Raw genomic sequence first — 11,426 nt, 5'->3', positions numbered from 1 at the left:
CCCCCCCTCCAACCTCCGAAGAAAGATGGTAAAAACGAGAATACTGATGCCTCGAAAAAACAGCCAGGCTACTCAGCCGCCCTATCCCAAAACGCCTTTGGCGTAGGTCCCGGCGCCGGCGCCGGTCCCGCCTGCGGCACCTGCTGGAAACTGACCGCCCTGACCGATTCCTCCGGCAACAAGCTCTCCAACTCTGGAAACAGCATTGTAGTCCAAATCACCAATTTGTGTCCAGCGAATGGAAATCCTCTATGCTCTCAAAACGGCTTGGGAGGAACTAATCAATATGGTGCTAATTTGAACTTTGACCTTTGCTTGAATAGTGGTGCCAACACGGCTTTGTTTGGGAATTCGGGGGTTGGGTTGGCGGTGGGGAGTGCGGTGCAGGTTTCTTGTAGTCTGTGGAGTGGTACTGTTATCCGTTGAAGGGGGTTTTGTTGTGGCGTGGAGGGGGGCAGGTGGAGGGGAGGTATTGATGATGATATTCTGGCCTTTCATACTGTCGTTACCAGATATGGCCGTTAAAGGGATGAGCATATACTTTTCGAAAAGCAAAACTTGATCTATAAGAGAATGGCTGTGAGCAAATGGCTACCCACTGACTTCAGACTCATACTCACACTCTGTCTCTTGTACAATGTAAGCCAACCCTTCCTCCCAGCAGATCTTCCACCAAAAACTTATTGATAATCAAGCAAAAAGGCCATTCAAAGTAAGCACAAACAAGAAAAAAAAAATTCATTCTTTTCATATCCTCATAACTCATTAACCTCGTAATTACAAAAATTTCTCAAAATCCCGCCTGCCGTCTAGAGCTTCCCTCTGGGTACACCGCTCCAGCTGTACTCTTCGCCATTGCGAGCGTCAGATCAGGATCTTCAGTCTTCCAACCACCTTCATCTCTATCTTCCTGTTTCTGCGGCCACAAGATGTCCTTGAGAATGACTGCGCGGATCATCATGCAAAACACAAAGATCCAGCCGGCGACAAGAAGGCAAGTGAGTACACAGCCCAGGATGCGGATAGGGCGGCAATGATCAAGTGCACGTGCGACGGCAAAAGTCGCAGTCTGTGGAAATGCGTTAGTACAGGAGCCTTGGAAGGAAAAGGGGGAAAAAGGAGGAGAGAGAGGGTGCGCAAGAAAAAAAAGGCTTACCGTTAACCCACAATTGGGGAAAATGAACGAATACCACGTCAATGCGAATTGCAGCCTTCCATGCCTTACACAAGACCAATGCGCGCCGCAACTGACGATAAAGAAGAAGATCGCCAATCCCCACAGCCATATCCCCATCCAATTAGCCATGACAAGTGAGATGGTTCCAGCCATTTGTCCCACACCCATAAAGTTTTCAGGTATGCAGCCGGGGAGATTTTGGCCCATGGTGATGACACCAGCGATTGTGAAACCAGAGGGACCGACACTGATGAACATGCCGGGGCGAAGAGATTCTTTGGGCAGTTTTTGCGTCATGAGGCGGTAGAGGAATGCGGAGTAGACCATTAGGGACATCATGAAGCCTATACCTTGGAGGCAGAAGCCGCCTACTACGATGGGTAAGGCTGATTCCGGGGCTACTCGGGCGGATAGTTTGCCTGCGTGCGGACCGATGATGAGTAATGGGTATGCCGGGAAGATCCAAACTGATGCCAGTGGTTAGCAGCATTCTCGGAGGTGTAGAGCAGTCAGTTATACACACCTGGTGTCATGCGGGAAATGGTATATGTCTGGGTGGACCACATGACCAGGTAGATGCCGCATGTAAATGCCAGAGCCAGTCCACAGTATACCCAGAATAAAATGATCATTGTCCTCTCCAACCAGTATCCAGACTTTCCATTCCCAACAGCGAATTCGGTAATGTTTGTCAAGATGGTGCCCAGTGAAACGACGGAGGCTGGTACGAAGAGCGACTCGGTGGGATGCGTAAGAGAGGCTTTGAATGTTGACGGGAACCAGTAGAAGCGGAGGGATATCATTGTGACGTTGAAGCAGAACAAGACGAGATTGGTGAAGAAGAAGATGCTGCCAATTGCGTATTGGCCGGGAAAGTTATACGGCACTGCATCACATTGATCAGTCCTTTGTCAGGAAGCGAGACTGGTGACAAACATACCGACCAAGATGACATTCGCCAATTGTCCAGTAGCCATCGTCATTGTGAACCAGGTCCAGACAAAATGTCGTACACGCTCTCTGAGCGTCAAGAGCAGCTTGTTGCCATCGAGGTCATGTCCATTGGCTTGTGCAGAGTCGTCTAAACTTCTGTGTCGCTCCGGACTTCCAGGTAGAGGTGTGCCCGTTGCATAGGGTCTTTGCCAGGGAATGTTCAGGTTCGACTTTCCTGTCGACCACATATCCCCACGTTCAACATCATCGTCTCGGTCCTGCATATTCAGCGATGGCGTCTTGTGGTCCTGCGTCATCGCTTGCCGTCCATGATCCGATGTGTGTGCAAGGTCGACGTCGCGACGAAAGCCAGTATTAAAGATGAGAACAAGAGTAAAGAAGACAAGCAGGTCGTGTGCTACCTAAGTGGAATTCGGAAGTGTGGCACCGCTCCTTTCCCTTAGATCCGCGGGGACCCTTGGTTAAATCCTTGGTGACGAACAAACTGACTGGCCTTCCTCAAACGGTCGGCCGGTGGGCGTCCAAGTCTATTTCGTGACGTTGAGGGGCTCTTGGTCATGGACACAAGACGGGAACTTCGGACGATATATAAGCCATGGCAAGGTGTGATTGCGCGTACTTGCCGGATAGCCAGACATGCCCTATCTTGTCCTGCCTAAGCTCCCTGATCTCAAGCAAGACATTCGATGCATTGTGTGCTTGTCGGCTGCGACCGAGGGGTTAGTCAAAGTGGAGATAGAGTTACAACGACGCCAACCTCGTCACGTTATTTCCAGGTGCTGGGCGAAATTTATTCCCGATCACGACTGCAAGCTGACTCGTGAGAAACATCTGCCGAAGGATCTGTTGGCTCGCTGCAAAGTTTCTGCTTCCTGTCACATCGGATATTGAAGGCTTATCACGGTATGCACAAGGTCGTTGGGGTTGCGATTCAGTTGCTGTTTGATAAAATGGGTGCTTGACATCGCCAAGTTGAACAGTCGAAGCCTCAAGTTTGCTGCTTGAGGGGCGTTTGCCGATCACGACTTCTTCTCCACGGACCTCTTTCCGTCTGTGCTTTGTATCCTGCAGGCTGTGTGCTCGAGCATAACTCGCTCTTTTGCGAGTCCAAAGAAGGAGGATTACTATCTTCCAGGGAGAAAATCGATTTATACATCATGCCACGGCGATAAGCAGCGCTGCATACCAAGTCGCGCGCTCTACTTCGCCTGCACCAATTTTATTGTTGTTCCTACCTGGAGAATGGAGCGCAATACAGCAGAAAATCATGTTTGGCGGGCCGGATTCAGCTGCTTTGCTTCAAATCAAACTGGGAAGTCCGACGGCATGATCGACGCGAATCAGAGACCACTCTTGGTGTGTGAGAGGGAGCCGTGAAGGTGCTTCCACATGATGGTTTCATGACTGCCTGGTCGCTACTTCAATGTCTGATATCAAGGTTCCATCGATTGGTTGCTAGGCGTTGGCTCTTTCATGTGCAGCAGTCTGTGTCAGCGCGATTTTGCCGAACAGCAGATAGCATACCATGCCGATGTGTTGACGTGCTTCGTCATTCCCCTTTCTTCCAGATTGACGCCTGAGGATGCGAATTCTTGTTTCATTCTATCACCTACCTATCGACTGGCGAATGCTTTTGTGTTTGAGCTTGACTGCAGATAGCTCGATGCGGCGAGAGCTTCAGTCGGAGCTCCCCAAGAGATGACAAGCTTTCAGAGTCGCGCTGTTGTGCAAGAGAAGAGTCAAGGGGCCTCTCCGGTGCGTTCTGAGCATGTTGATGTCTGAGTCAAGAACGGTGGGTGGAGGGAAGGAGTAGATGGTAAATAGTCATATCGCTCACGTGCACCCCGCATGCCGGGCAGTGGCAGTCGGCGACTTTGATGGATGAACGCATACCAAAGCAGCAACAGCAACAAGTGCACGATTCGCAAAACAAGCCGTCCTCCGGCCATCTCGACAGGCGCTACAAGAACCCTTGGTAGATGCACAGCGCGGCATTCGCAGTGCGCTAAGGCAGCACCATGGCTCAAGCCTACCGCGATGCGCTAGATCGCACCGTCCACGACCTCAAGTCAAGGTACCGCGCCCCGCCCGTCAAGACATGGCACAGGCGAGCTGACTCTTTATGCTCCAGACGCGATGAGAAGAGACTGAGCGCGGCCGAGAGTCTCCTCCACGAAGTCGAAGCGGCACACAGAGGTAGCTGTCTGAAATGCTGACCGAAGCTCCCTGGCTGACCCGAGTCCGCCGCAGAACTGTCGTCTACCCAATTCACTCCCTACTACGTCGATGTCAACAAACGCATCGCCGACCTCATCCAGAATGGCACCGACACACACGAACGCATCGGAGGACTCTACGCCCTCTCGCAACTCATCGACTTCAAGGGCGACGATGCCGCTCAGAAGACGACGCGCTTCCACACGGTCCTCCGCAAGGTCATGACGGGCAACGACACGGCCGCCATGGTCGTCGCCGCAAAGACCCTCGGTCACCTCGTCTCTCCAGGAGGAACCCTCACCGCCGAACTCGTCGACGCCGAAGTCAAGGTCGCCCTCGAATGGCTCCAGATTGAGCGCAACGAAAACCGCCGCTTCTCGGCCGTCCTGAACCTGTACGAGCTTGCAAAGAGCTCGCCCACCCTCCTGCACGTATGGATCCCCGACATCTTCGAAGTCGTCTGGGTTGCCCTCCGCGACCCTAAGGTCATGATCCGCGAATCCGCCGCCAACACCATCAGCCAGTGTTTCGAAATCCTCATGGCCAGAGACCCACAGGCTCGCCAGAAGTGGTTGACAAGGACATACGAAGAGATAGACAAGGGCTTCCAACACAACACCGTCGAGGCCATTCACGGCTCGCTGCTCGCTCTCAAGGAGCTACTGCAAAAGGGAGGCATGTTCATGCACGGTCCACGCTACAAGGAAGCCTGCGAGCGCATTCTGTCATACCGCGAACACCGCGATCCGCTGATCCGTCGTGAGGTCATCTACATCATCCCCATCCTGGCAAGATACGCCCCGAAAGAGTTCTGCAATGGCTACATCCACCGCTCCATGTCACATCTCCAAGGCCTCCTCAAATCTCCCAAAGATCGCAACTTGTCCTTCATCGCCATCGGAAACGTCGCCAACGCTGTCGGCAGTCAGATTGCTCCCTACCTGGACAACATCCTCCTTCACATTCGCGAAGCTCTCAGTGTAAAAGCACGCATCAAGAACACCGATGAAGCCCCGATCTTCAAGTGTATCAGCATGATCTCCATCGCTGTCGGCCAGACACTGAGCAAGTACATGGAAGCTCTCTTAGACCCCATCTTTGCCTGTGGTCTGAGTGATGCTCTCACACAAGCACTTGTCGACATGGCACACTACATCCCTCCCGTCAAGCCCATCATCCAGGAAAAGCTCCTCGACCTGCTGAGCATTACTCTCTGCGGCAAGTCTTTCGTCCTGCCGGGCCACCCTAGTCATAGTACACCTCTTCCTCGCATCTTTACCCGAGAAATCAGAGATCAACAGGACCCTCAACACCTCGAAAACAAGGGACAGCAGATTGCCCTGGCCCTCTACACTCTGGGCAGCTTCGACTTCTCCGGCCATGTACTCAACGAATTCGTTAGAGACGTTGCTATTCGCTACGTTGAAGATGATGATGCTGAGATCCGCAAAGCTGCAGCTCTGACCTGCTGCCAACTATTTGTCAGAGATCCAATCGTCTACCAGACCAGCCACTACTCAATACAAGTCGTCAGCGATGTTATCGAAAAGCTTCTGACCGTCGGAGTCGCCGATGCTGAGGCCGAAATTCGCAGGACAGTACTGGCCTCACTCGACGCACGATTCGATCGCCATCTCGCAAAGGCGGAAAACGTCCGCACCCTTTTCCTTGCTCTGAACGACGAAATTTTTGGCATCAGAGAAGCTGCCATGACGATTATTGGTCGTCTGACTGCCGTCAACCCAGCATACATTTTCCCCTCACTCCGCAAAGTTTTGATTCAACTTCTCACAGAGATTGAATACTCCAACAATGTCCGTAACAAGGAGGAGAGTGCAAGACTGATCAGCCATCTTGTTGGAGCTTCATCCAAACTGATCAAGCCGTATGTTGATCCCATGATCACTGTACTCCTACCCAAAGCTCAAGATCCCAATCCTGACGTGGCATCTGCCACTTTGAAGGCCATTGGTGACCTGGCGACTGTGGGTGGCGACGAGATGGTCAAGTATGTCCCAGAGTTGATGAAGGTTATCATCGAGAGTCTTCAGGATTTGAGCTCTGCAAGCAAACGCCGAGCGGCCCTGAGGACGCTTGGACAACTCGCCAGCAATTCAGGCTACGTGATTGATCCATACATCGAACATCCTGAACTTCTGTCAATCCTGGTTCAGGTGGTCAAGAACGAGCCTCCAGGTGAATTGCGCAAGGAGACCATCCGACTGATGGGTATCCTTGGCGCTCTGGACCCATACAGACATCAGGTCATGGAACAGTCTTCCGAGAATCAGCTCGTCGCAGACTCGCAGACTGTCACTGATGTCGGACTGATTATGCAAGGAACCACACCTTCAAACGAAGAGTACTACCCTACAATTGTCATCAACACTCTTCTAGATTTGCTCAAGGAGCCTACACTGGCGCAACACCATGCCGCCGTGGTCGAGGCTGTGATGAGCATCTACAGGACCATGCGCCTGAAGTGTGTCAACTTCCTTGGCCTGGTGGTCCCAGGCATCCTTCTTGTCATTCGCACGTCACACCAGAATAACATTGAGAAGTACTTCAACAACCTCAGCGAGCTTGTGGAGATCGTCCGTCAACACATTAGACCTTATCTACCCGAGATCCTCGCAACAGTACAAGACTTCTGGGCAGACAATTCACCCTATCAGGCGACGATGCTTGCCCTTATCGAGTCTATTGCTCAGTCCCTCGAGGGCGAATTCAAAATCTACCTTGCAAACGTACTGCCACTCATGTTGGGCGTCCTGGACCATGATATCACTCCGAGACGTCTTCCTTCAGAACGAGTATTGCACGCTTTCCTCATCTTTGGTTCGAGTGCTGAAGAGTACATGCATCTGATCATTCCCGTCATCGTTCGCATGTTCGAGAAGCCAGGTCAACCTACTCACATCCGCAAGCTCGCCATCGAGACTATCGGTAAGCTCTCAAGACACGTCAACATCTCCGAGTTCGCTGCAAAGATTATCCACCCTCTCTCGCGAGTCTTGGGCGGCTCCGAGACTGGACTGAAGCAGACTGCCCTCGACACACTTTGTGCCCTCATCTTCCAGCTTGGTCCCGACTACATCCACTTCATCCCAACTGTGAACAAAATTCTTATCATGCACAAGGTCCCTCACACAAATTATGCTTTGATTGTCAGCAAGCTGCAAAAAGGTGAGCCTTTGCCGCAAGATCTAAGTCCAGACGAGCGATACAAAACTTCTGCTTCGGAAGAGGTACAAAGAGGTGTCGACAATCGCAAGCTCGCTGTCAACCAGCAGCATCTCAAGATTGCTTGGGCGGCAAACGCAAAATCGACCAAAGAGGATTGGCAAGAATGGATGAGACGTTTCAGTCTTGAGTTGCTCAAGGAGTCGCCACAAAACGCCCTCAGATCATGCTCGCAACTGGCCAGTTCCTATCCCCCTCTTGCAAGACAGCTGTTCAACTCTGCCTTTGTGTCGTGTTGGACAGAATTGTACGACCATTATCAGGAGTCTTTGGTCCGTTCAATCGAGACCGCTCTTACCTCACCGCACATCCCGCCTGAGATCTTGCAAGTCTTACTCAACTTAGCAGAATTCATGGAGCACGATGACAAGGCTTTACCCATCGATGTCCGTACTCTTGGTATGTATGCTGGCAAGTGTCATGCTTTCGCAAAGGCATTGCATTACAAAGAACTGGAGTTCAATGCCGAGCAAAATGCGAGCAACGTTGAGGCTCTGATCAGTATCAACAACCAGCTCCAGCAGACTGATGCCGCCTTCGGTATCTTGCGTAAGGCGCAGGGTTACGTGGACGTCCAGATGAAGGAGACATGGTTTGAGAAACTGCAGCGCTGGGAAGAAGCTCTTACTGCATACCAACGCCGTGAGCGTGACGAACCGGACTCATTCGAGGTCATCATGGGTAAGATGCGCTGTCTTCATGCCCTTGGTGAGTGGGAAGTACTTTCCTCACTTGCACAAGAGAAATGGATGCATGCCTCGTCAGAAAATCGCAAGTCTATCGCCGCTCTGGCCGCTGCCGCTGCTTGGGGAATGGGCCAATGGGAGCTCATGGACGGATATTTGTCTGTCATGAAGCTGCACTCACCCGATCGATCGTTCTTCGGTGCCATTCTCTCCATTCATCGCAACCAATTCGACGACGCGCAACTGCACATCAATAAGGCCAGAGAGGGTCTGGACACAGAACTGAGTGCACTTCTTGGCGAGTCGTACACACGTGCATACAGTGTGATTGTACGTGTACAGATGCTTGCGGAGCTGGAAGAAATCATTGCATACAAGCAGAGCTCAAGCGACCCTCACAAGCAGGAACGTATGCGTCTCACTTGGACCAAACGTCTCAAGGGATGCCAAAAGAACGTCGAAGTCTGGCAGCGTATGCTCAAAGTTCGTGCCTTGGTCATCTCACCACCAGAGAACGCCGAGATGTACATCAAATTTGCAAGCATTTGCCGTAAAGCACAAAGGAACGGCTTGGCCGAGAAGTCACTGAACTCTCTGCTTGGCTGGCAAGGTAGTCTTATGACCCCTGAAGGTCAAGAGCGTACTCTTCAGGCACCCTACCCTGTACAATACGCCGTCTACAAGTACATGTGGTCGAATGGGTACTCTTCGGGTGCTTTGACTGGTCTCAGAGACTTCACCGAAAGACTGCGTATCGATCACGAGCAGAGAACACTAGCAGTTACGAATCCTGGCGCTAACGGTATGAATGGCATGAACGGTACAAACGGTGTCAATGGCACACAATTTCCAGCAGCTGGAGTCAGCCCTCAAATTTCCGAAAAGGATGTGGCTCAACTTGCGGACTGGCAGAAACTACTTGCTAGATGCTACCTTAAGCAAGGTGACTGGCTTACTCTGCAAATGCGTGGCGAATGGGACGCTCACCGAGTACATGAGATAAGATCTTCTTACAAGGCAGCGACCCACTATAACCAAGACTGGTACAAGGCATGGCATGCTTGGGCTTTGGCCAACTTTGAAGTCGTCACCGCACTCACAGCGAACAAGGACAGAGGAGAAGCCGACGGCATGCAACGAAGATACATTCATGACTATGTCGTTCCTGCCATACAGGGTTTCTTCAAATCGATCGCACTATCATCCTCTAGTTCATTGCAAGACACTCTACGTCTCTTGACGTTGTGGTTCAATCATGGCGAGCACCAGGAAGTCACTTCGGCAGTCACCCAAGGTGTCACCACTGTCAGCGTTGATACATGGCTCGAAGTCATCCCTCAATTGATTGCACGTATCAATCAACCCAACAGACTCGTGAAAGAATCGATCCACCATTTGTTGTGCGAAGTTGGACGAGCTCACCCTCAAGCCCTCGTATACCCTTTGACGGTCTCCATCAAGTCAGAGGATAGGGACCGTTCAAAGGCTGCAAAGAATATTATGACTGCCATGGAGCAGCACAGCCCGAACCTTTGCAGACAAGCAGATGTGGTCAGTCACGAGTTGATCCGTATTGCCGTGCTTTGGCATGAGCAATGGCATGAGGGTCTTGAAGAAGCATCAAGATTGTACTTTGGTGACCACGATATCGATGGTATGCTTCGTACTCTTGAGCCACTTCACCGCATGCTTGACGAGGGCCCTGAAACTTTGAGAGAAATATCATTCATTCAGAGCTTCGGACGTGATCTTGCAGAAGCCAGAGACTGGTGCAACAACTTCAAGCGTACGAACGAAGTTGGTGACCTCAACCAAGCTTGGGATCTTTACTACGGCGTGTTCAAGAGGATCGCTAGACAATTACCACAGCTTGCCAATCTCGAGCTGCAGTATGTGTCGCCCAAGCTCAAGAACGTCCATGATCTCGAGCTTGCTCTGCCTGGAACATATAAGAGTGGCAAGGAGATCATCCGCATTCTCTCGTTCGATCCCTCGTCGACAGTCATTCAATCCAAGCAACGACCAAGGAAACTTACCCTGACTGGCAGCGACGGTGGCACCTACCAATACTTACTCAAGGGCCACGAAGATATTCGCCAAGACGAGCGTGTCATGCAACTGTTCGGCCTGGTCAACACTTTGCTATCGCATGATCCAGAGTCACTGAAGCGTCACCTGAATATCCAACGCTACGCAGCCATTCCTCTTTCGACACAATCAGGTCTTCTTGGGTGGGTGCCTAATAGCGATACTCTCCATGTCCTCATACGAGACTACCGTGAGAGTCGTAAGATCCTCCTCAACATTGAACATCGTATCATGCTCCAGATGGCACCCGACTATGACAATCTCACCCTCATGCAGAAGGTCGAAGTCTTTGGCTATGCTCTAGATAACACCACCGGCCAGGATCTTTATCGCGTCCTGTGGTTGAAGAGTAAGAGTTCGGAAGCATGGCTTGAGCGTCGCACAAACTACACCCGCTCTCTTGCCGTCATGTCCATGGTCGGCTACATTCTCGGTCTCGGCGATCGTCATCCTTCCAACCTCATGCTCGACCGCAACACCGGCAAAATCATCCATATCGATTTCGGTGACTGTTTCGAAGTCGCCATGCACCGCGAGAAATACCCCGAACGTGTGCCCTTCCGTCTTACCCGTATGCTCACTTTCGCAATGGAGGTGTCTAATATCGAGGGAAGCTTCCGCACTACCTGCGAGCATACTATGCGTGTCCTTCGCGAGAACAAAGAGTCACTCATCGCCGTGCTCGAAGCCTTTATCCATGACCCTCTTCTCACATGGCGCCTTGGCAACAAAAACTCACCACCCGAGCCTTCTTTCCCATCTGAGCGTCGCACATCCATCATTGGTGAACTTGACTCTGCACCGAGAAGTACACCCGGAGGACGTAAGCGTTCACCCCCCGGCGGCGAAGAAATCCCCACCGAAGGCAAAGAAGTGCAGAATGCTAGAGCATTGCAGGTTCTTGCTCGCGTCAAGGAAAAGCTCACGGGTCGGGATTTCAAAAAGGATGTCGAATTGGCTATTGAGGAGCAAGTTGAGAAATTGCTTTCCGAGGCTACGAACCTGGAGAATTTGTGTCAGCATTATGGTGGTTGGTGCAGTTTCTGGTAGTTTGCACAGAA

At 51.5% G+C, this 11,426-nt stretch overlaps 3 protein-coding genes across 3 annotated transcripts; 2 read left to right on the top strand and 1 right to left on the bottom strand.

Moving 5' to 3' along the window:
* Window positions 1-63: 63 nt before the first annotated feature.
* AUEXF2481DRAFT_34026 (glycoside hydrolase family 45 protein) lies at window positions 64-426 on the top strand (the record flags this gene model as incomplete). Its single annotated transcript, XM_013483409.1, has 1 exon — window positions 64-426. A coding segment is annotated over one exon (363 nt), but the record flags the coding sequence as incomplete, so codon positions are not given.
* A 312-nt stretch (window positions 427-738) lies between these two features.
* AUEXF2481DRAFT_45155 (uncharacterized protein) lies at window positions 739-2,806 on the bottom strand. The gene is made up of 4 exons (XM_013483417.1): window positions 2,118-2,806; window positions 1,701-2,063; window positions 1,157-1,644; window positions 739-1,069 (listed from the first exon to the last, which is right to left on the bottom strand). Exons 1-4 carry the CDS (start codon window positions 2,425-2,427, stop codon window positions 791-793), a joined length of 1,440 nt encoding a protein of 479 aa, XP_013338871.1. The 5' UTR covers window positions 2,428-2,806; the 3' UTR covers window positions 739-790.
* Window positions 2,807-4,149: 1,343 nt separating this feature from the next.
* Window positions 4,150-11,415, top strand: AUEXF2481DRAFT_71420 (uncharacterized protein; the record flags this gene model as incomplete). The annotated part of the gene is made up of 3 exons (XM_013483425.1): window positions 4,150-4,205; window positions 4,263-4,327; window positions 4,382-11,415. The coding sequence occupies 3 exons, from the start codon at window positions 4,150-4,152 to the stop codon at window positions 11,413-11,415; spliced, it is 7,155 nt and encodes a 2,384-aa protein (XP_013338879.1).
* Between the last annotated feature and the right edge of the window lie 11 nt (window positions 11,416-11,426).

This window comes from Aureobasidium subglaciale (assembly GCF_000721755.1).
Source record: "Aureobasidium subglaciale EXF-2481 unplaced genomic scaffold scaffold_43, whole genome shotgun sequence".
In the NCBI taxonomy this organism is placed as follows: domain Eukaryota; kingdom Fungi; phylum Ascomycota; class Dothideomycetes; order Dothideales; family Saccotheciaceae; genus Aureobasidium; species Aureobasidium subglaciale.
Note: the sequence above shows the minus strand (reverse complement) of the source record. Positions and strands in the feature narration are given on the sequence as shown.